The sequence below is a fragment of the Aphis gossypii genome, chromosome X (assembly GCF_020184175.1).
Source record: "Aphis gossypii isolate Hap1 chromosome X, ASM2018417v2, whole genome shotgun sequence".
NCBI classification, from domain to species: domain Eukaryota; kingdom Metazoa; phylum Arthropoda; class Insecta; order Hemiptera; family Aphididae; genus Aphis; species Aphis gossypii.
This window is the reverse complement of record NC_065533.1, coordinates 41,538,775-41,565,155: the sequence shown is the minus strand read 5'-3', so window position 1 is coordinate 41,565,155 and position 26,381 is coordinate 41,538,775. Positions and strand designations below refer to the sequence as shown.

Genomic DNA, 26,381 nt, shown 5'->3' with positions numbered 1-26,381 from the left:
TTGGACCTATATACTAAATTACTATCGAAATACAGCATTCCTGAAATCCATGACACTCCGACTGGTTGTTATTTTCTGTGTTAATATAAATGAATAAATACCTCAATCATAAATTCACCCAGATTGCGTTACTATAGCACAGGGCCCATAACTTGTTGATTTTGAGGCTTGAGTAGAATTATAATTATTTAGGTATTTAATATAAATAAATAACGAGACTTTATAATTATGTTTACTGTATAACTTTACGATAAATGCAGCATGCAACTAGACTATATCAGGGACAGTATACAGTGTACACACTAAATAATATGATGTTTTGTGAGCGTGTTTGAGTATATTGAAAGCATTTATTTATATACCAATATGTACCATTTAAATCATATACTCTACCTACATCTATAAAACAATTGAAAGTTATGTTTTAATAAGTAATAGTATATGTGGAAAATTAATAGTCATATTCAATATTGATTTGTGTACAATGTGTACATATTATATGAGCTTAAAATGATAGAATAATAATATTAATTTTATATTCCAACAATCGTTGTAGTTATGTGACTAAATGCTTTGGAATAATTGATCCGTGATGCATCTTTAAATAATGTTGTTTTTTTAGAATACATGTTAAAATTTATTTTAGCCATGATTCTGTACTTATTTTTGTGCTGGATTTTAAATTAAACTTGATTTCATAGGATGAGTTAAGATTTTTTAGTATATTATTGTTTATTAATTATTAAGGCTTTAGGGAATCGTATTATAAAAATAAACCTACATACTAGATTTATTTGTGCATTGTTAAACTACTACGAAAGTTATACAAATGCCATAAACAATAATCTAGAACACACGTGTTTTTTAGTTAGCTGTCACATTCAACACTCGAACTTTTATAAATTAATTATTATGTATGTTATCACTTATCATTATTAAAATAGAATAGTTATCGTCTATCAACGACTTAGTAAAAAGAAATAATGCATACTCAAGTTTACTAAAAAAGTGTTATTACAACAAAAAAACACTGTGATAGCTGTCATGTATTGTATACTAATGTATAATTCATTGTTGAACGTCTTCTATTTCAATTTAGTTTTAGCGTGATTGGTTTATTCATAATAAATCATTTATTTTTATCTTATCGATAAAACTACAAATACCGGTACAATTTAGGATACACAAAATAGTTTGGTAGATTTGTTAAATCTTAAGATAAACAACCATTCCAAATAAAAGTCCAAAATTTCTTACCAATTATATGATATTTTTTTCCTTTCTTTATACCTTATACGCGTATGCAAAAAAAAATTTTTATTTATTTAAGTCACCGATAGTGAATTAATTTTTTAACATTGAAAGACATTATTTGACTTCATTCAATAATAGGTACATCATATTTTTCATTAGTTATGTACAAAGAGTTTTTATCATTATTAGCTAATATATTTAAATATAATAATATTTATATTTTTTTGTATACCAATATAAAGCAAGAGAAAATATATCAAAAAATTGGAATAAATTTCAGATTTTTACTAACACTAGTTGTTTATCTTAAGATTTAACAAATCTTGTATATAAAAGTCCGAACAACAAAAATTATTCAGAGTTTGACCAAACTATTTTGCGTATCCTAAGTTATACCGAAAACGATCGATAAATATTTAAAATCTGGATATTTACCGACCACAGCCGTTAAAACCTAGTTTTTACCTGTAAGTTTTAGATTTCACCAGTATTCGTACTTTTACACTTTTACTGTAACATAGACACTAGAATATTAGATTCAAATATTCGTCTGCTGGTAAGAATGTTGACTATATTAAAACGTGTCCGACAGTTGTCCATAAACTTGTAAAAATAAAAACAAATGATTGAACTCCAGCTGCTTTCTTTGTGTAATGACAATTTTATTTTTACTCTTTTATAGTTCCACCGTTGACCGTTCAAATCCTACCGATCGCAGAAAATGGCCACTTAAGTGGTATTGACAACGATTTACAACCACCTCCGTTCACACAGTCTTCGGCAAAAATGACACCATTAACATTACCCGAAGACGATGATCGTTTGTCTGTGCACAGCAGCAAGATTCAAGAACAACGTCAGCTGCAACCATTAACCGCCGGGAGGAAATACGAGTTACCTTGTCGGGCTTACGGGTCTCGACCACCGGCAAAATTAACATGGTGGATGGACGGTCGGCGATTAGACACTACCCGAGAGACGGTAAGTAAACGTATTTATTATGGACATTTTTTTCTGGTTGATATTGGCTGTCAATAAAACAAAATTTATGAAAAAGTTACATAACTATTATATGATCCACCAAATCAATCAACAAATTTATAAATTTACAATTTGTTGTTAAATTTAGGTACCTACTGCAAATTTTAACCTCAAAATATAATATATATATATTATTATTTGTGATATTGACGTTATTACATAACATATCATGAATATTTTATTATAATTGTTTGAACTATCTATATTATATAGGTTAAAAGCTAATTAATAGTTACCCAATTTTTTTTTAGAAGGGGTGGTTAAGTAATTAAGGTAGTTACTAGTTAAAGAGACATAATTTGATGAAAAATTGTTACCTACTTCTATTTATTGTGTAATATATATTATTTAATTTTCAAAATATATACATATATTTTATAGTCAATAGACAGGAAATACTATAATATATGGGGTACATTTATTTATTTTTATTTCATTTTTAATTATTAATTTAAAGTTTGGTATTAAGTTCTATTTTATTAGTTTTTAATTAAAATTAATGTTAAACGTGTTATTTTTAAGTTTGTTAGTTGACATTTTTTAGAAGGTTATAATGATTAAAAAAAAACTAATTTAATACCTAACATATTATATAATTCATTTTATTTTAAACATTTTCAAAAGTCTTAACTTTATATCTTTAAAAAAAAACTTAATGAAATAAGCAAGAATTATGATAAAATGTAATGATAAATATTATTAATTTAGATTTTTAGAATTTATTTGAAAAAAATTAAGTTCAATCAATCAATTTGGACGGGTGTAAGGTTTCTCGTTATCCATATTCTTCTATTTGAAATACATTTATAAATTAAATTTCTCTATTTTTTTTTAACTTGCAATTATTTGAATAAAATATCATGTGAATACTATATTATACTAAATATACAATATAATTATGTGGTTTGATTAAAAATCAGTAGGTAATCACCCGTCAAATGCAATGGCACGATTTTTATTATATACAATATTAGTCATTTTCTAAATTTAAATACTGATTTCAACTTTTATATTATTGAATTTAATTACATTTCTACGTAACTATAATACATTTTGCATCTTCATAAACCATCACAAAAAGTACCTTATATTCAACGAGCAAAAAATGTATATCAAAATGTTAATTCTAAACGATTTTGATATTTTAGTATATTCTTTAATTATTATGTCCATCTTTAATGCAGCTATACGTGAGTCTTAATTCAAATTCTTAAATTATTAAATAGTGATGTAAATACATACCGTCTTTTTTAAATAATAAATGGTAGTCTATATACTTGAATGATGAGGAAATTGACTTTTAAGTTCACAGTGAATAAATCATTATAAGAAACATTGTATCACTAATTTTTTCGTAAAAATTTGATGAAAATAATTTTGAAAATAAATGTTACTCGTATATGATATTTGATGTTATTGGCTTAAAAAATTCAACCATTGACCAACATCAATGATTTGGCTCGCTATTGGTAAATTAGCAATATTTATAACTTAAAATTTTAGATATTTAAATGACTGACCTATGACCATATTATATAGTCATATTATGAACTCCTAAAGGTATAAATACCTTAGCTATTAGTATACAATATAAATTTGCAAGTATCGATTTTATTAATAAATTAATAATCTAAGTTTAAATTAACTTTACCTATATTTTTATTACTGTATAATACCCCATTCAAACCTACTTAAAATAGATCGTACCGAATTATATAGGTATAATTTTTATTTAAAAAGTCTACCTAATTTGCTGACAACTGATTTTAAAATACAAAAAAGTTTCTAAGCCCGGTTTATTATTATCCCGCTTACTTAGAAAATGTTGATTACGAGTTTATCCTCTACCCTTTCATTCCGAAAACATGTAAATCCATTTTTATTTCACGCTAAAAGGTTTTTCAGAAACTTTGTTCTACAGTTTGACACAACAAAATTAATTTAAGCTTAATAATTTTTGCATCATAATCAGTGAAAAAATAAAAAAAAAATTGAACGACTTATAAGTCTTAATCTAATTATATTAATAAAAATATCTATTATTATTATTTTCAATCTTTTTAAACAAAAATCAAGAATGTACCCAAACAGAAAAATGAAAACTTTGTTCTTAATTATTATTTTGCACAAATACACAATGTCTATAATTAATGAAATTAATAATAAACACTACAAGACGATAGTTAGAATATAATTTTGACAATACTAAGTTATGACTTATGTTAGTATAATATAATAGACATTTATTTTATGCGGTTTGTTTTTTTAATTTACTTTCCTCTCCGTTCTCATATAATTGAACTTCCACAGCTAAAGTTTGTTATCGTAGTGTTGCTTCATTGTTTGAAACTTGAAACTTTAAATTTGGTTGCTCTAAACCTTTTCACTCATTATTCGTGACATATTTTTCTTCGCTGGGCTATCTCGTTTATCGTTTTTGTTACATACAAACCATTTTTTTTTTATATTTGTATTAACTTTTAAAGTTTAAAGTTTTATTATTTTTCATTGGTTTACAGTGTGGCGTGTAAAATATATAGAAATAAAAAACTGAGATTTTCAACAAAGCTATAGGTACATATAGCCGTTTACATTTTTTTTTTTTTATTAAATTATGCGCAATATAATATTAAATTGAGTCAAGTAAGCGGCTACAGGAGGCGTAGCGTAGTCGACTTAAAGTAGACTTTGTTTATTTATTTAAACTTTCTTTTATTATTAAATTTTACACACACAAAACATACATACTAAATAACATATTATATAATAAAATACTTTGTAGCTGGAATGTACACAACGACGAACGATCTATTATAACAATAACACTAACAACTGTAGTAATAACGGTATATTTACTACATCTACATTATTGAAATAGTGAACAAGTTTTTATAATTATTTTTTTTTTAATTTTATAGTTTTGATGAGTAAATTTTTTTAAAGACGGTAGGTATTGACTTTAATATTTAATATTATAATAATCTTTATTTAACAATAATAATTGTCCATTAGTTAATAATTCTCAATCTGATTTAATCGAATATAATAACTAAATATAATTTTAACAATAATATTATAAATACAAGCTAATGATCTAGTTCAACAGTTTTAACTTGAAGAGACAAACACGCCGCTTTAGACAGGTGTGATAAAATTTCGGGGGAGACGTGAAAATTTAAAAAAGCATATATATTATGTATTATGTATATTGCTCAAAAATAAAATAAATTACCTATACCATGTTAAATACATAAACATGATTAATACATAATCGTACATTTAATGTTTATTTAATTTACGCTGTTTTTATAATACAAATTTTCCAACATATTTTAAACAAACTATTTTGTAAATTGTAACGTATCTAGCTAATTACTTTTACTATTTTTGCTCATGGTAAAAATATTAAAGTCACTCGTTCATAGGAAAAACTTGATTTAGGGAAGTTCAAACAGATGGACGTAAAAGAAAAAAAAAGAAAAATACAATACAAAAAAAAAAATACTTTATATTTATTATAATAAACTAAAAAGAAATTAACATTAAAATATTGAAAAAAAAACTAAGGAATTTTAAAAATATTATGATTACACTGTAGAATACTTTGGCAATTCCTCGTAAAAATGGTATTTTAGCACCATTATTATAAGTATATTCTTGAGCGTGGTAGCGTTAATGTGTAATAGTATAATATAAACAGTTCTTTATATATTATATTACAACTGCAAAATACGGTATTTATAATAAGTAATATATAATACCTAATAAACTATTAAGTACGATACGATACGATACCATTAATTAGAATAATAGCCTGCATATCATTGGCTTAAATATAAGTGGTTATAACCCAGAAGTGAATTTACCTAACTCACAGGGCAGGTAAAATTTGGCTTATGAATTAATAAATTGCTCATTTCTTGAATTTACCAAAACTAGTAATACATACAAATGTTTTCAAAGTTGATAAAATTTGATAAAAAAATATTTTTAATAAATTAATTATTACTATAAATTTATTATTATTTATTATTTTTCATGAATTGAATATGAAATGATTAATATTTATAAAACTGTATAGGTACTGAACAAAATATTTGTAGTAGAAATAAATTAAATAAAGAATATAGGTATACATACAAACTATTTAAATCTTTTGGTTTATTTTCTGTGTTTTGTATTTATATTACTTTATCTTCTCTAGTCGTTTTTAATAGCTTTTGTGAACTTATAAAGTATGACAGGTAATAATAATATAACTAATAGCAATAGTTTCAAGATAAGATTTTTGAATAAATAATAAAACAACTGATGGACTTCACTTCGTATTATATAGTTGTAAATGTTGCTTATTATTGATAATATCTGTTTAGTCAAATAATGTTTAGTATTGTCATATTTCTAAATTACCAGTGTCTTTGTTCGTGAAATGAATAGCACTTTTGAAGTCCAATTCATGAAATTAGCAATTTACAGAAAAACTAAAAACATAAATTGTATGTGGAGTCACAGAAAGTATTTCATTTAATTAGTATTATATACAATATTTTTAATATATATTTTAATTTTCTAATTTTTTATTTTAATATCGGTCGTCTATTTTTGGTATATTATAATAAATAGATAGCACTTTTTTAATATTGTCTTAAAAATTTTTATTACTAATATTTGTATTTATTAATTTTAATTTAACGTGCAATTATTCAAAGTTCAAACAGCCAATTGGTTACATCCTTTTTTTCTTGGATCGAATCTCTAACATTAATACGTCGATATTATATTTATTTTCATTTTGATTAAGTATTGAGAAAACTTTGGTCTTGATTTTATACGTTATAATATGTTATAATGTTACATCAGATTAAGTCCTACGAATATTTGGTTTTGTTAGTTGGCATGCAAAATCGGTGATGTCTGGTAAATGTCTTCTACCCTTAAATTACTTGTTAGTTCGATCTATAATGGAATATGGATCGATAGTGTAGTCCCCAGAAACAGCTCAGGATAAATTACGAACGTGCACAGAATCACTTTCCTAGAATGATTGCTCCATGTATGAATATAAAACACAAACTGCATGACTACCGACCCGTTTAGAATATCAACATTAGATAGTCGTAGAAATGATGCTGGTGTTAAGTTTTTAAATAATTTAGCTTTTAGATTCATTGCTGCACCAATGCCACTATCCAGAGTTTGATTTAGAATACCGATAATGGGTATTAAAACTCAGAAGAGATACATAATATAAAATAAATAATTATTATTTATTTATATAGATAATATAATTATCTACCAAAGTTTTGAAATTACGATAACACTCAAATATAGTTATTGACAAGTAAAATTATAATATTAAATAATATTAATCGTGTATTAATATAGACTTCAACCGATGGAAACTCGACGACAAGTGTATTGACGTTTGTACCTGTTAAGCCAACGACGAAATCACATTATCGAGAACCCGGAGAAGCCGACGAGCATAGAACGCCCGACTATGACGGCAGGTTAACTTGTAGGGCCGAAAACCCACAACACCAACAGTCGACATCCCAGCGAAAGCACACAATAGCGGCCGGTAGTGATTCGTCTGATGATGCTGGAACGCCTTTCATACAAAGCACATGGTTGTTACGGATACAATGTAAGTATAATGGTAGAAATGTATGTATAACACTTATTATTTTATTCATACGTGCAAACAGTTGCATATGTTTCTCGATACCTACTACCCCTGAACAAATACACGTACTTTTCTATAAATTATTTATTATTAGGACTGAAGTTTGAACTAACCATGAAACCGTATTAGGTAAGGAAAGGATAAAGAAAATCATTCGTTTACTATTTCCGTGTTTGAAGTTTTTTATCTTAAAAACATTCCAAATCGATGTTCTTAAATTTGAAATTAAATAGAGATATATGTATTTCGAATTGATTTAACTATGATGTATAGTTCTAGAAGAAAACTTAAATAACAACTCCATTTTTAGTAAATATATTACATCGTATGCAAAATGTTTTGTACATTTGTTACTTATTAGAAATAATAATACATTAATAAAATACGTAAGTAAATTTACGAATAATTGTAGAACTGTGGTTTATTTATTAGGTACATACACTTGTTGAACGATCAACATAAAATGTATTTATATGTCGGTGAAAAAGTATAAAAATCAAAAATCGTTTTATATCTTACACTCATTTGTATGTATCTACATATAGGTATGCGTACATAAATAATAATTATATATTATTTATTAATTATTGATTGCAGTCTTCTATATTGCATTTACATATGAAGACAGTCGTTATCGTTAAAATAAATATGACAGTGGTTACTGAGTATAGTTTAAATTATATATTTATATCTTGTTGATTTTGAAAATTTAATGATTAAATTTATAATGAAAATAAAAATGTAAAATTCTTAAAATTGGTTAACTTTGATCTGTTAGTTATATTTTATATCTACTTTAAGAATTTATTTCCAGTATACAAAATTATTTTTCTCATAAAGTTAGTTAAAAAGTGACTACCATGAATAAAGTCTATTAATTGAATAAATAAATAAAACTAAAAGTTATTGAAACTAAACCAAACAAATATCAGTAATTCAGTATAATATGTTACATTTTTATATTATATATAAAATATAATTTTTTATAGGTACTCTTCAATAAAATACAATGTCTGATAAATCTATTACTTCAATATTTTATTATATGTAGAATTTTAGACTTATAGTATAAATTATTATAGATATTATATACTATATAGTTATTTAATAATATATATATATATATATTATATTTTTTTAACAATAGTAATACACTAATGCACAACAGCTTAGTGTAATTTATTAGGTCGTAAGCGGTAAGGTAGCTACTTGCTACTATAGAAGTTACACAATTCATTATTTCTATACCAGCATTTAGTTGGGTCCAGATCATGAAATGGCAAAAAACTACCAATCTCTTGAAATGGGAAATATCACGTTTTGTGTGTAAATATTTATATGAACATTATGGAAGTATTAAATAATTCAAACTTACTTAAAGCAAATACATCATTCAGTTTGTATTTTACCGAGGTTGTTTAGTACCGACCTATAATATGGTGAAAACGTAAAGACGTTTAATCGGTAACATATTATTATCTACCACGTCGACGTTTCTAGTCCCAAATGTTAAAATACCTAGTTAAAATCGTAATTTGTAGAGATGCAAGAGATAAATAATTCAACCAAGTACCTAAATTTGACAGACTTTTTCACGTTTTATAAAATACAGAAACTTAAAATGTTTTAAAAATTTTAATTATTTATTGAAAAAGCAAAATAAATTTTAATAAATTTAGTATATATTATAGAAAACTACCTATATTTCACACATTTCACACTGTACCTATTATTATTAATTTTAAATAACTTTAAGGCTCGAGACATGATACATTATTTTTTTATAAAATTGTTGATTATTGTTGTAAACACATTACATCTTAGAAATGAATAAATTAAATATATAATACAATTTTGAAATTCATTGATTATGGAACTTCGAGTTAATACAATTTATCAATTTAATAAAATGAATTACTTTTTTTACATTGCAAAATTATTATCATTTGTAGGTACTTTATCAATTTACCATATTGAGTATTTCCTGGAGATTTAGTACATAATTGGTGAATTGATGATAATTGGGTGTTTCACTATCCAAAGACTGGATAGGATTTCTGTAATTTGCATTTGAATGTCATGTCAACTTGATTTTTTCCAGAAACTTCTATACAGACACGTATTCTCTCAAGTGACAATTCAACAAATTAAAATAGAATGGATGTTAATTCAATTACGATACAGTTAGCAAACAGATGAAATTGTAGTTTAACTATTCACTTAAAATACGTACTTAATTAAATATAATATTGTAATGCTGTATGTTTTTTTTTTTGCTTTTCTTATATTACTAAACAGCTAGTAAGAGAGAGATAAATAATATAATATAGAGTTTTTGATGAAATAAATGCACCATCCACAAAATATACCCACAATATCTTAGAAGTTTTAAGAAAAACTTCACTACTAACTTTTATATTATAACTTATATATTAGGCAGTAGCTAATAATTTGATAAAAATATATGAAATCGAGATTTAAAATTCATTTAACTAATTGTATTATTATCGTATAAATGTACATGATATATTATATATTATACCAAATATCCTTATAATTACACATATTTAAATTAAATTGAAAAATGTTTGTATTCATTATTTATGTAAATAGATATTGAATAATAAATAGGTATAAAAAAAGATAACTAAATGAGATAAATAAAATAAAAAGTTTCATTGAATAAAGTGTTTTTTAAATGGAAATATTACATTTTTTATTCGTGTTTAGATACCTATTGTTTGTTGTTGCTACAATTCATACTTATATATTATAGAAATGGCAAGGAAATATTATTTTATGTTAGTTATCTTTTCATTTACAACGATTGTAACATAGATACCTTATTATAATATTAGGACGTAAAAAATAAATAATATTGCGAGTAATAAAATTCCAGTGATATTACATTGATATATAATATAATAGCATATTTTTATTAATAAAAAAGTAGGTATTCTATGTTTATAGTCACAAATAATATAGTCAGAACTTAGATCTAATTGTTATTAATAAATATTATCAAAGTAAATTACTTAGTGAAAATTAATAACTGTCTTTACATAGGAACTTCAATAAAAAAATTTTATATTATTTATTTTATAATATTAATTTAATTTAATTTTATGGAAATGAAAAACATAATTAATTATAATTTGAAATATAAGACTGATTGTATTGAATATTTTATACTTCTAATATAATGTTCTACAATTATTTTCATTAATTACCACTCAATTATAAAATTATCAAGTATATAATATTATTGTGTGTACCATAATAATACAGTATACATTGTGAATATTTTAGTGACACTCAGTTTAAAAAATCATCATTCGAATATTAAATATCTTAATTATAAACTCACATGACATAATACTTTTAATTGTGTTATATTCTATAGAATTTAAAAATATTTAAAGTATAGTAGATCGTAGATGATATTAAAGTTACGTTTATATAAAGTTATGTTATTAACAACTAAACGTTTAATAACATGTTAGTTGTTAACTAAATATTTAGTTTATTGTGAAATTGTATATTCTGTCAAAATCATCATTAAAGGTAAAATTGAAGTACAAAATATACATTATAAAATAATAATACTTGCTATATGGTAGAATAATGCCGTAAACTTGTAAGTTTCACTGTTTCAGGGGAGTGGTATTCGAGTTTTGTTTTAGTGTTTATAGACAGTTCTCAGTAAATTGTACCTACCAAGAAACTTAAGTTCAGTTGTTTACGACATATCTAGTTTCTTCCTATAAATTATTACTTCTAGCAGATCGTTAGAAGTTTGGTATAGGAAATAGGTACTTTCAGACTTACTATTATTCTAGAAATTATATTCTACTTATTCTAATCACGTCGTTCCTTTAATGTTTGGACTGATCGTGTGTATTTTATTTCCTAAAAAAATCTTTGTAATTTTAAATCTTGGCAATTAATGTATACTATCCAACTACCCAAGTGACAATATAAATTATTCTCATTACGCAGTGCCAGTTTTACTTTTTGCTATATTTTTAACTCATTCTTTGATTATTGTAATCATAATAATTAACTACACATTTTTCTTTTTACTTAAAAAAAAAAAATTAATGTATAACATTAATTTTAATCATTCTTCGAGCCATTTGATTATTTAAACAAATTGAGAAAAATTTAATTGTTTAATCGATTAATCGGGAGATTTATGTTAAATTTAAATAATATATTCAGCACTACAAATATCGCCATCAATTAAGTTTAGTGAATCTGAGGATGATGAGTAGATAAATACTGACAATAATATTGGATATTTACAAGTACTCTAAACTCAGATATTAATTAAAATTAATAATTAATCCTATACATTTAAGTTATTAGTTATTATGAAATATGAGGTAGTAAAATAAATGGTAACTATAATGTTTTTTTTTAGTAGGCAACTCAACTTGTTTAAGTACATTCAAATCAATTCTTAATATTAATGTTAAATTATGTTATACAATACACTTTATAGTTTTATACAAAACATGAATTATTAATAGTATTCGGTTAACTTAATATCTGTTATAAGCATTAAAACTTACAATTTTTACAATTTACTAATTCTTGATATTTTATATTAGGTACCTATTATCAGAATTAATGGAGTAAAAAATTTTTGTAAACCTTATTGATTCAACTATAAATTTATTTTTTATTTATAAATTATATCTTAAAGTATAAAACATTTTCCATCTTATATTGAATAAAATATTTGCTATACCTACCTTATATTAAAATTGTTATTAACGTACATATTTTACGAATTATAAATGCAAATTATATTTTATTTTCATTGTTAAACAATGTAAAAAGTAAAATGTAAGTTAAATATTTTTGATACTAGGGTTCTTTAAATTAAAATATAACATTATATCCACAAAAAATTAAAGTACAGGTAATCTAAAATACATTAAAATTTAACGTTTTAAAAAAATGAAAATTAGACACTTTATTGTACAAGAAAATTTAAATATAACGGAAATATAAACATGGAAATATTATTCTGAAAACAATGTATAATATTGAACCCATACAATAGACAAACTTTGCTTTTTGGGTTTATTACCATAACCATACAATATAAACCTGACATACAAGTATAAATCAATATATATTACGGTGAAGGTAACGTATTTTTTAAACATACGTCCTATCAAGTCACCTTTTAAAAAAATGTATTATAAAATACATACTATACGTTATAAGTTATCGTATATATGTATATACTTAACGTATACTCTAGCTACTGTTGGTTGGCTTTACTACGTAAAACTGTCATTCTGTCATCCCGCAACGCTGCGCTGCTATAGCTCGTCATTGTCGTTATGTCCGGACCATTTCTCGTTGAACTCTGTCGCCGTGCCAATTTCGTATAAAAGAAAAAGTGTGCTCTGCGTACATAAAAAATAAGTTAACTCACAATGTCTCGTCGTTTATTATGATAAAAACTATACAGAGTTGGTGGCATAAATAGCAAGGGCATTTTTTATTGTATATATATATACGAAACGGGTAGGGGTCCCATCCGCGTCGTGGTCAATCGGTCGTGAAATTGCTCTTCCACCCCTCTCATCGTTTCGTTATTCAAACGCTACCCTGCCCTCCAAAAAGTTAAGTCACCCAGTTAATAAGTTACCGGTGCTGATACTATAGTATCTGCTGGGTATCGAAAAAAAATATATTATTGAACAGCTCATATTATTATAAATTGCATACGTAATTCTTTGGCAACGATAATACGATGTATTGTATGCATCGTATCTTTTACAGTACTCAATGCTGTAAATGATTATCAGTTTTAAACAGTGCATACCTAAATTATATCATTTTTTAGATGTTCCCGAGACTCAAATCACATTGGGTACAAACTTACGAGCAGATGACATACGTGAAGGTACAGATGTTTATTTCGATTGTACGGTGGATGCGGTGCCACCTGCTTATAAAGTCCAATGGAAACGAGATGTACGTTATTAAATTATAACATATTTTATCAATTTTAAATTCAAACTGTTTATAAAAACTAAAAAAAATAAAATAGAATTTTTTAGAACTATTATTTTTTATTAAAAGTTATATAATTGTATATAAAATATAAAACATAATTTTCAAAAAGATCGTATTTTTAAAAATATTTTATTTTTTATTTTATTGTTTATTTTTATTTTTAAACATTGGACGTTATTTATTATAAATTTATTTATTTTCAATATCTTAGGGTGTTGAACTTCATCACAATGCTGGTGGAAGTGGTTCGTTAACTGGAAGCGGATCAACTACAACAATTATTATCAGTAATCAGTCATTGGTGTTACAAGGAGTCAGTCGCCGTGAGTCAGGTCATTATACATGTGGTGCCGAAAATGCTGAAGGTCCTGGACCTCATAGTAAATCCATTCATCTCGATGTTCTTTGTAAGTTTCCATAAATACTATGACAAATATTATATAAAATGTTGTTTTAAAATTAAAATAATCATGTTTTAAAAAATATACTTATTAGACGCGCCGACGTGTACACCAAGTAATAGTGCTGGAAAAGCAGTTCAACGAGTGGTTTATGGTGTAGCAAAAAAAGAAACCGTAACGATTGCTTGTCATGTACAAGCTAATCCTCCACCAACAGAATATCGTTGGTCATTCAATAATACAATTTCTTCAATTGCTACTGGTGGTGGAGCTGGGTCGACCTCAACGGGATCCTTAATCAAACAACGGTTCAGTAGTATTGGAAATTTAGCTGGTTCTTCCTTGAATTCATCGAGAGTGTTAACTTATGCTCCAAGAACAGATTTTGACTATGGAACGGTTGAATGTTGGGCTCGAAACCGAGTGGGTATGCAAGCACATCCCTGCGTCTATCACGTTATTGCCGCAGGTCAGTAATCGAAATCGCTTATATTATTTGTATATATATATTAATTATAATACGTTTTTATATTATATTTATAAGTAAACGCTTCATATCTATCTATTAACTATTAGATAAATATTATGTTTTACAGGCCGACCAGATCGTGTAACGAATTGCACAGTAGTGAATTCTAGAGCTGCTATGAATTTAAATAGTACAAGAAGATTAAGAAGTTTTAAAAACTCAGGATCTCACATTTTTATAAGATGCACCGAAGGATACGACGGTGGCTTACCTCAACGTTTGTGGGCCGAAATCAGAGAGGATTCTAAAGCCCAACATTCGGACTTGGGTGGAGATGATTTAAGTGGAGATTTAGTACTTAATGTAACAGGTATTGATGAACAAGACCAACCAGGTTACTCAGATTTAAATTCAGATGAAAATAAAAAATTGGAAAATTCAGCTTCTCCACCAGTAAAAGTATTTGTAGCAAGAGGATTAAAACTAGGAGCTGTTTATAGAGTTGATGTAATGGCTAGTAATGCCAAAGGAAGGTCAGAACCATTAACATTAATGGTATCTATACCTATGGGAATGACGACAGTTGATTCTAATGAACAAAATCAGAATGGAATTTCAAATACAATGACCACAATTGATGGTCAAGATCCCGACAGAGCTCGGAATTTACTATTGGAACAACAACGAGAACAAGAACGTGGTAAGTATCATTTAAATATTTATAAAACTAAAAACAGTAAAAACCAAACTGAATTTTAATATGCACTGTTGTATAAAAAATATACATAATATTAGTGTATATACGTGTTTGATAAACAGTGTAAGATAGTGTTTACTAAAGAGTATATTTTAACAAGATTTTTAATATTTTTTTTAAATAGTTAGAGTATAATATATTATTAGTAAAGTACACTTAATAATTACTGTACAATATTAAATCTAATAAAAAAAGGGGACTATTAGGACAATTATTAAGTTTTATATTTTAATTTTGTTAAAACAAAGATACGTTAATCGTATTAAGTACATTTAAATTAAAAATCTCATAAAATAAAACGAAAATAATTTAGTGTAACAATTAGGTGAAAAGTAAAAGTATTCAAAAATGTCACAGAAAGTTTAAAAAATATTGAACAAACAAATCAATGCAAACAGCATTCCCTACGATTAATTACAAATGTTAAGCCTAATTAAAAAGTATTCATTTTATTATTTAGTGTGTTTCGTACCTACAGTGTTATACAATATTTATACTTTAACAGTTTTCTTCATATAATATATTTACAGAGGCCGGTAGCAATTCTCTTGTGTAACTACAGTCAATGTTGTCACCCTGCAAATTAGTATTCCCTCGCTACAAACAAGTTTATTATATATAGAGGGGTAAAAAGCGCCTGTTACACTATAGGTGATTATTACCTCTTGCGATTTTTATCCCCTTTACCTACCCAAGAGAATACATTTATAGAGGAAGGGTTATAATTACTTGTTGTAAATATGTCAAGTTGTACTGCAGTATTAATTAAAAATGCAATTACGTGTATGAGTCTACATGTTAAAGCACCTAACCAAAAAAGACAAAATTCGAAAGAGTTGATTGCATTTGATTTAAAAACATCTATTTTATAAATATTATACGGCTAGCATATCCTATAACCTAACTCGGTGAATGGTGTGACTTTATTATATATATATATATTAATATTACTAATCAATAAATCTAGTAAACACAAAACATAAAAACAATTTTTTTTATACATCTTCTATTTATTATTATTTATATTAACTATTAATAAAAAATAATAAAGCCGTAACAACGAGTCATAAAGAATATATTCATCCTTAAGTATATAATGTACATAATAATTTAAAAATTATAATCAATTATTAGATACAAACTGAGTACGTTTAGTTTAGACTAAATAGTAAATTAAATATATTTTTATAGCGTTTTCAATTAATTTTTCTATTTTACCTACATATCCAATATTAATAGTATATCATAAACTATTACAAAATATAATAAAAAGTATCTGCGTATTGAATTTACACAATATAGGTACATTAATCTATTTTATTTTACAATTATTTTAACTGATTTAATTCAAAGCTTTAAGAAATTTTTTTTCAACTTTTAAGAAAACTTATTTCATAATCCATAGGTTATATTATTATATTATGACGTATAAACTTAACATACTTATAAGATCCCGAATTTTCAAACCTATTTTTCGTTTTTATGGATGACTATGATTACATAATCTCTCTAATTCTTATAAGAAGTATCTATATTATAAGTCATTATGTACTTGTTAACCAAGTATTCCGTTAGTAAAAAAAAAATTTCACAAATTTAAAATAATAAATAATCAACAATTTAAAAAAATAATACCGGCATGATAGTTTTATACTATTATATTTAGATAAATCATAACAAATTAATTGCAATTTTTGTGACGTTAACACATTGTATATTATTAATACATCGCTTAACATGATGCAGTCACGCTTGTGAGACGAACATCAGTCCTGTAATTTGAGGCGCTTAGTGCCATAAAGCCCATCATATTAACTTAATCCACCAAAAAATGTATATAATAATAGTTACCTAATATAGTTTAAAATTAAATTGGCCAAACCCTCTGTAAAAAAATGTACTTTGAGTAAAAACAGTTAATTGAATTACCAGTATTTCCTAAAATACATTTTCATAAGATAATAACACTGCATCATAGGATTAGGACTAAGGACCTGTTGTGCAATAAATTTCAGGTCTAATCTTCTTAGACGAAAGGCGTAAATAGTATAATATTAAATGATCCGCATCTTCTAGAACGACTCAGTATTCGAGTACCTACATAATAACGGCAGGTTTACAGCTAGGTAATACTACAAGTTAGTCAAACTAACCCTGTGAATAATGCACCCTTGACTAGGATTAATCGAGATTGCAACGCTTCTCTTTATAAACCTGATTTTTTGATTTTTTCCTTCCATTATGTTTTTGCAATTTATTTTTAATAACATACCTAAATAATTTAAAACCGCTCGGTATCTATTTTGTAAAAAATAAACAAATAATATGGTTAATGCAGTGGGGCTAAAATATTAGACACTCGTATTATATAATATTCGTATTATTATTATTATTATACGAGCGCCGTTTTAGGCATAGTTTTTTGTGTATCGGCCACACCATGATTGCTAATCGTACACGTGTGCGGGGTGGTTTGCAGATCGGAGACTACAAGAGAACGGCGGGGGCGTAGGCGATTTCAGGATGACGCGCGCCATGGCCATCGTGCTACTCGTCGCCGGGTCGTTGGTGGTGGTCGCTTGCGGCGCGGCAACGTTCCTGCGGTACCGCCGGGACGACGACGACGACGACAACGACGACGACGACGACCGGGACAACGGCCGCGGACAGGAGCGGACCGTAGTCGACGGGAACACCGTTTGCATCCCCGGGCCCGGGAACAAGCCGGAAGGACCGGTGCACTGTCAGCCGGCCAACGTGGACGGTTGCGCGGTGCCGCCGAACGGCGCGATGCCCAACAACAACAACGTCGGTGCGAACTTCGGCAACGGCAACGGCGGCGGCGTCGGCGGCGGCAAAAACGTGAACGCCGCGACAGACAAAGAGTTCCACTGCGGTAACGTGGTCGGCGGCCGAGTAGTGGGAGGTCTGCAGAGGATCTGCAGCAACACGATCGGCAGAAGCGGCTCGGTCCCGATCGGCGCCTCTTGCGTGGACGGCTGTGGATCGCAACAGGACGCGGTCTCCGGGGCGCCGATCGCGCTCGTGCCCCCGTCGCGCGCGTCCCCGACGACCCTTATGCGCGGCGCGCCGTCCTCCAACAACGCGCAGCAGTCGTACGGGGCTACTTGCAAACCGTCGTTACAGCAAAAAATGTCGCTTTCGGGCTCCACCGCCGTCGACCAACCGGGGTCGGGACGAATGCCGCAGTCGTACCACAGCAAGAACCCGGACATCATTCCGGCACCACTCATGTCGCCCGGCAACATTTACAATAACTACAACAGCGGTAAGGATTTATAATTATTTATATCAACAATAATATTGTCCCCGTCTTATTGTATGAGATGAACCTTACAAAACAAATCGAGTACATATTACACAGATATAGGTACTTGTTTTTCAAAAACATTGATAAATGTGTATTTGACTAATCGGTTAAAAAAATGAGTACCTATAAATCTCAGTTCTTTAAAAATACTCTACAGCTGACTTCGATCGATTATCGTCGTCAATAAAATTGCTGCTATTCGTTATCTAAGAGATGATTTTGTTAGTATGTTGCAAGTGAGGACGTTTGAAATAGATTAAATAACATTCGTATTAATTATATTATTATGTTAAAGTCACTTATGTATAAATAATTTATTTGTCTGTGGTTAAAATACTTTAAAAGTATTTGTAAACTTCTTAGTTCTAAGATTATATACATATTATCATATATATATAGTATATGATCTAAGGTAAGCATTCACCTCTTAAGATAACAAACCTTATTTTTCTTTGACCATTTTAATAGAGATATTATACTTATGGGTCATGGTAGTCGGCTATCGAGTATTTTGATATAACTGTGGTATAGATACAGATACTTTAAAGAAGTATTTATAGATATATTCGAGTACTTTCATTTTTATTACGTTACGCTTTGTGTTGTACCTACCTTAATACCTTATAAAATATCAACTCTATCGAAATTTTTTATTTTACAATTATAATTATTTTATTTTAATTTAATTTATTTTTCAAATTTGTTATGTTTTACATAACATAAGTTCATATATAATTTTTTCATCGTATCATTCAGTGTAACTTTAAATCACTCATATATTTTCTTTGACAAGTTATTTAAATTTTCGATTAAGTATAAATCACACAAAACAACAACTTAATGGATAAACCCAGCGATAACTAGTAATTGTTTTTAAAAATATACTGTTTCATATTAAGTAAAAAATTAGTGTTCTTATTTTTTATATGTTAATAATTTACTGTAGTAATATTGTACTGCAGGATATTAGACCCCCTCTATAAATTCGTACTATAAATAAATTATGTATACAAAGAAATAATAATAAAATTAGATTTGTAATACTATTTAATATTTTAGTATAAAATACATTTTCTAACTTAAAAGCACACATTCATTTCTCAATGTTTTTATTTTATATGATTTAATTAGTATTTTATTTTAAATGCAGATACTTCGAGAAAGTATTTTAAATATTTTGTCCAAGTAAACTATTTTCAAAAGAATTTAAAATACGTATTTAAATATTTAAAAAGTATTTGAATTATTTTTCTCAAGTACTTTATAAGATTTAATCTATGTAACTATAACTAATTTCCGTATCATTTGAACTACTGAGGATATGCTAAGCATCCCCCGTAAATCCAATCCTTGATCATATATTTTTAAATGCATCATAGTATCATACATTATATATGTTATGCTGCGATCAGCTACTGCGTATTATCATACATGTTCTTTGAAATTGAACATGTGTAGCCAAATATCCTTTTAAAACGCCGCGTGATCTTAATTTAGTACTGAAAAGTTCAAAAATAAAATACTTTTTGTCTTACAAGTAATATAATATGATAATTATACAAGATAACCAAACATGACGTTTTGAATGATGATTTCAACGGTTGAACGAAATAACTTATAATTCCTGTCAAAATAAGCTTTGAGTAACTTAAATAAATTATCGTGAAATTTAAAATTGTATTATTATTTTTTTTATATACATACAGTTTTAAAATTTAGTATTTGACATTTGTATATAAATTCCACTTTATTGATATTTTCAGTAAGTTATACATAATTTTAAAACTGCCATTTTTGGTTTGAGTTACACCAACGGTTTATAACATTGTAATTACTATTTTTATTGTAGTGTTGTTGAACACAATAACCTACATATTTAAATATATTTTGTTATTCAACAACGAAAGCAGAATATACATTTTTACGAATGTTCAAGTATGAATACCGAATAAATAGTTATTTTTATAAACAAACATTTAAAGTTTAAACGAGTAGAATAAAATTAAAAAGAACTTCACGTACGTTGTACACTGTACGAATATTCTCCGTTCGACAAAATAATTAAAAAAAATCCACCATCGCAAAAATTATAAAAATTAAATTCTATCTAAAGTTTTGTGGTGTTATAAATATTTTATTTTCTTCCAAAGAACAACAATTACTTAGAAATTTATTTTGTATAACATAGATACACACATATTATAATATATGAAAAACTGTTTTTAATTGTTTCTCCATCATTATACTTTTATTTTTTTTTCCTCATAATTTACATTTTACAACAAAATGACCGTGTTTTTTTTTTTTTTTTACAGATCTTGGTGACCCGGTTGACTCCATGACTCTCATCATGGCTTCGTCCACGTCGTCATCCCCAATACACAACCACCGTCAACAGCAGGTCCATCACCAGCACAACCGTTATAACAACCCGGCAGGACAATACCACCCAGGCGTCATGACGCTACGCCGGCCCGTCGTTATCAATACGCAATATTATGGCGCAGGCGGTGGCGGTAGCGGCGGAAATCTGCAGAGAAACAACCAACAACCACCCGACGTAAGTACTAAAAATCGATATAAAAAAATGACGATTAACTAATCGGTACGTGTGTACCTGTCTAATATTTTATCTATCGTATAGGTATATTAATTTATTAGAAAAAAATAAGTCGATTTAAAAGTAATCAGGTACCATACATAATTACTTCTATATATTAAGAGCAAAACGACATCTTCAGCTCAATCTAAATAATTCTTCTTATTGATATATTATTATAATTAGGTACCACGAATGCTTACAAACTACACTACCTAGTATAATATTTAGAATTAGTTCCCGAAATTAGTATACCGCGATGAGCTTGTCCATTCCAAGAAACTATAGAATTCAAATAGCTAAAATAGAATAAACATTAATCGTTATTTCCAATGTATCGCAATTATTGTTGTTGATTTCAATTAAAATTTTATAAAATATTTTTTTTTTATTAATAATAATAACAATAATAGTAATTTATTAAAATATTAAATTATCAAAAAAATTAATCCTTCTTTTTATTCGACTTTTTCTAACATTTAATAAATTCACTATATGTACAGTGTATATTGTATATAATATACTATATTAATATATACTACATATTCCTATTTTGTGACTTCTACAACTCACATAAATGCAGATATACCTACGTTATATAGACAACTTCCTATGATCGATTTTGTCTGTTTTGTCAACTTCAGTACTTGGCTAATATTTTTACCGAGATGAACGAGCTTTAAATTGGTTATCGATGAGAACTAGTGTTCATCTTTTATTCACGTCGCCCATAGTATTCAAAGCAGGACAGCGCGAGGTTAAAATTGATCCAAAAAAGTGCATTGTCGGCTAAAAGTTTAGAAACCGCTGTCCGCTAGTATATACGTACAGCTTAAAACATTACCACAATCTGTTAATATCTATCTGAATTCGACGATGGTATTAAAGTAATATCGAGCACGCCATTTTTGACGGATTTAGTCAATTATAGGTATTTTTAATTCATCACTAAATTGAGATGATGGTCTTTTTGTCACTTTCAAAAGTACCACAATAATAATATTCATAAGTATTTAGAAAATAATAAATGATTTGAAGTAATTCTGATTACATTTTTGATTTTAATCGCACTTTAATCTTCACCTATATTAATTATAACTACCAGAAACTTAATTATATAGTTGTTGAACTGTCTTTTTGAGAGTCTTTGAACAGATAAATAAAATATTATTATATTTTAAGTACTACAACTGCATCTTTTACTACACCAGAAAGATTAGCCGGTTTTATAACATCCTTATGAGGTATGAGTTATAACTTTATAGAGTATACTTATATATAGAGCTATGAACTAAATGTTCTAAAAACCCCTTACTATAAAGTATTCCCGTAAAAATAGGATATAATATATAACCACTATTATTTCACAGCACAGTTTTTATTCATTATTGTGGATTATCTACTATTGCCGTGTTATTTTGGTATAACAACGATCCGGATTAATAAAAAAAAAATAAGCGTGTACACTGCAGCGCATTATTGATATATGAGGGAGTGTTCCGCTGTTTCTTTTTAACCAATTTCAGCGACAACATAAATGCGCAATACCTACAATGCATTTATAAATAAAAGAAGGTGACTGGTCTGTTGTACAATAGGTGTTGAATAAGCCTTGTTATTGATGACTGATGAGTAACTGAGTAAGTCACTCTAAAAGTGTTATATAGGTAGATGTTAAATTTTAATTCAAAAATAAATCATTGTATAAGAAAAACGATTCTGAGCAAAGACAGACTGTCAGTCTATATCACTAAATACATTTCATGATGGATTTTTCGATATTAGTATTAATAAATTAACGTAACTAATAATCTATTTTACTGATTGTAATACAGTAGTTGAATTAATTTTTACAAAAAAACATTAGGTACATTTAGTATATTATTATTACAATATTATTGACTTTTAACTAGTTTAAGTCAATACCTGCACATAACCAGTTAATCGTTAAACAGTATGAATACCTATTTATCTTTTAATTATTAAATTTTATAAATAAGTAATAGCTTAAAACTAATTTATATATTTTAAAAATATCATTGGATGTGGTAAAATTTTAAATATACGTAAATTCCTCACGAAAATGTTTTCCTATTATAACAATATAACGTTATCTTTATTTAAACATGTAATTTTGTCCAAAATTTAAATTTTAAGTGTCCATACATTTACAATTACATATTTGTAACATTAATATAAAATATAAATACTTATGATATTTACAATCAGTATGAAACACTTATGAGAGCAACCCTATATTGAATTAAATTTTAAATCTTACCTATATACATGCGTGTTTAATTTGAAATTTTGTAAATTGTTTACAACTTATTAATTTTCAAATTTTCGTAATGTCGTCAACATTCTAATTATTTAAACATTTTAAACTGTTATAAAAAAATATTGTGATTATGTATTTTTGATATTCTCTAATTAGCAATGAACAATTGATGAGAAATCTTGTATTACATTTTCAAGCTTCTGTACAAATAAAAAATGTTTTATTGCCAGTTAAAAAAAAAAAAAATTTAATTTTAAATGTCTTTAAATCGCTCAAAAAAGGTAAAAATATTTTGATAATAAACAGAAAATGCTAAAATAAACTTTTAAAGACAATTTCAAATATCAACGGTTATTCGTTTTAAAATAGATTTTGTCAAATATTGGTTTTGCATTATAATCTCGGTTTTCCTTATTATAAAAAATACTACGAATTTCGATCACCCAAAATACCAACTATATCTAATTTGTTTTCCAAATTATAATAAGGTAAAACACTGTTTTCTTTCTGTGACGTCGGACAAAAAAAAAAAGTATAGAAAAACACACACATTGTAAAATCAATATATTCAACGCTTTGTTCCGAGTCTAAAAATTAGCTGCGATTATAAACGAAGAAAAATATGTTAACATTATGCGAAAATGCTTACTAAAATCTTCCGGTATTTTATGAAACACATTTCCGGATAACTTAGACACTTAGTAGTTAGTTGTATTTTGAATTATTAATGAAAAATATGCAAATTCCCATAAGCCCTTGTCATAACTTATAAAATATATTATTAGTTACGCCGTGCATAATAATATCACGTGTTTACACTGTCAAGCAGCCGATCGTCATGGTCAAAGGCGGCGTTTCGGTGCAGGGAGCCGTCAATTATCCGACGACGACGTCTTCGGCCGCGGCTTACTGCACCCTGCCGCGGTCCTCTTATCACCACCACCACCAACACCTCCAAAATCACAACCTGCACAACCACCCACACCACCATCAACAACAACAACAACAGCAACAGCAACACTGGCATCAGCAACAACAGCAGCAGCAGCAGCAGCAGCAACAACAGACTCACCATCCGCAACAGCAGCATAAACTTCCTACTGATCTGGAAGTGGACGTGGTCGAACCGCCGCCGCCGCCCTGGCCGCCGCATAATCTCGCGGGCGCTTATCCGGCGACGGTGATTGTCGTCCCGTCGCCGCCGTTGCCCTCGCCGCCGGTACAACAGCAGTCGACACAGTCGGCCGCGGTCATCGTTCCGGCGCAGGAAAAGCTTCAAACGGTCAACAAACGAGAAAGCGCAGTATGACTACATCGGAGCACGAACGTTTGAACGATATATATATAATATATATATATTATAAAGAATAAATTTATTATAAATAATTATTATTTTTACTGTTATCGGATAGAAAATAGTTGTAAGTAATATTATATAATTCAATTTCGTTTGTATTACTTTTATCGTTATAATTTCCTTTTTCGTTATTGTTGGGATTTTTATTTCAACTTGTAAATTATTATTATTATTATAATAACCGATTATTTACGACTTTTTGTACCATATACGATACCTGACGTGTGTAAAACCCCACACGCATATATTATACGCACACCCACACACACCCATTCTCGTGCCCACACTGACACATATAATACGTTGTTCACTTGTTCGCACCAAATTTATAATTTACCCCCTCCCCTCTCTGAAAAAATATCCAACTCTCACCGTAAACAGAACATGTTTTTTTATAATATAATATATGAATATAAAATACAGTCGTATACTATAAATAGTAGTAATAATAAAATTATTATTATTATTACTATTATTATTATTATTATTATTATTATTATTGATAAACAATTATTATTGATATTAATTAATTACAAAAGAAAAGATTTTTATTAATACAATTGTATTCACAATATGTTCGTTAATTTTTTAATTCTGTACAAATACCATAAAAAAAAAAATAATAAAAATATTATTATTGCATTGTATTTGTATAATATAATATGTAATAAAGTTTCATTATTTCAAATGTTTACGAAAAAAAGTACTTTCATATAATATTATAGAAATTATAATAACTTGTAAGTTGTAATATATTATATTTTAATTTATGTCGATAATGCCGTAATGCCATTTGAGTAGATGATGGTAAAGTATGCAGGTAGCGTGTGGCAGTTTGGGCTGTGATGAGGTAAGTGAGGGCGGCGCCTCACCTATAAGAATATAATAACTTGATAATTAGTTTTAATACAAATTGTTTTACTATTATTTATTATATTATTAAAAGTTGACAAAATATTTTAGTACCTAAGTCAAGTAATATTTTAGCATCAAAAACAGAATCTAATTTTTTTTAACAAATTGAAATAATTAACTTTAAAAATTATTGAAAATGTTTCAGTTTTCTACTTTTTTCTGTTTGATATTCTTTATAATTTGTTTAGATACTATTTGTGAATTTATCGTTTGTAAATAAAAATAAAATACAACTAATTTTTCTTATATAC

At 27.4% G+C, this 26,381-nt stretch overlaps 1 protein-coding gene across 4 annotated transcripts in view; it reads left to right on the top strand.

Annotated features, from left to right (window-relative positions):
- LOC114123494 (uncharacterized) overlaps nucleotides 1–26,380 on the top strand; it is a 55,176-nt gene extending 28,796 nt beyond the window's left edge. For 3 of the 4 annotated variants that reach the window (XM_050205127.1, XM_027986498.2, XM_027986499.2), the window contains 9 exons: nucleotides 1,937–2,235; nucleotides 7,681–7,942; nucleotides 13,848–13,978; nucleotides 14,232–14,427; nucleotides 14,516–14,890; nucleotides 15,018–15,590; nucleotides 18,127–18,936; nucleotides 21,294–21,538; nucleotides 24,685–26,380. In XM_050205127.1, coding sequence (XP_050061084.1) covers nucleotides 1,937–2,235; nucleotides 7,681–7,942; nucleotides 13,848–13,978; nucleotides 14,232–14,427; nucleotides 14,516–14,890; nucleotides 15,018–15,590; nucleotides 18,127–18,936; nucleotides 21,294–21,538; nucleotides 24,685–25,167 — 3,374 coding nt within the window. In that variant the 3' untranslated portion in view covers nucleotides 25,168–26,380. The remainder of the gene's footprint in view (nucleotides 1–1,936; nucleotides 2,236–7,680; nucleotides 7,943–13,847; nucleotides 13,979–14,231; nucleotides 14,428–14,515; nucleotides 14,891–15,017; nucleotides 15,591–18,126; nucleotides 18,937–21,293; nucleotides 21,539–24,684) is intronic. The other variant, XM_027986500.2, reaches the window with a different exon arrangement.
- The last annotated feature ends 1 nt before the right edge of the window (nucleotide 26,381 follows it).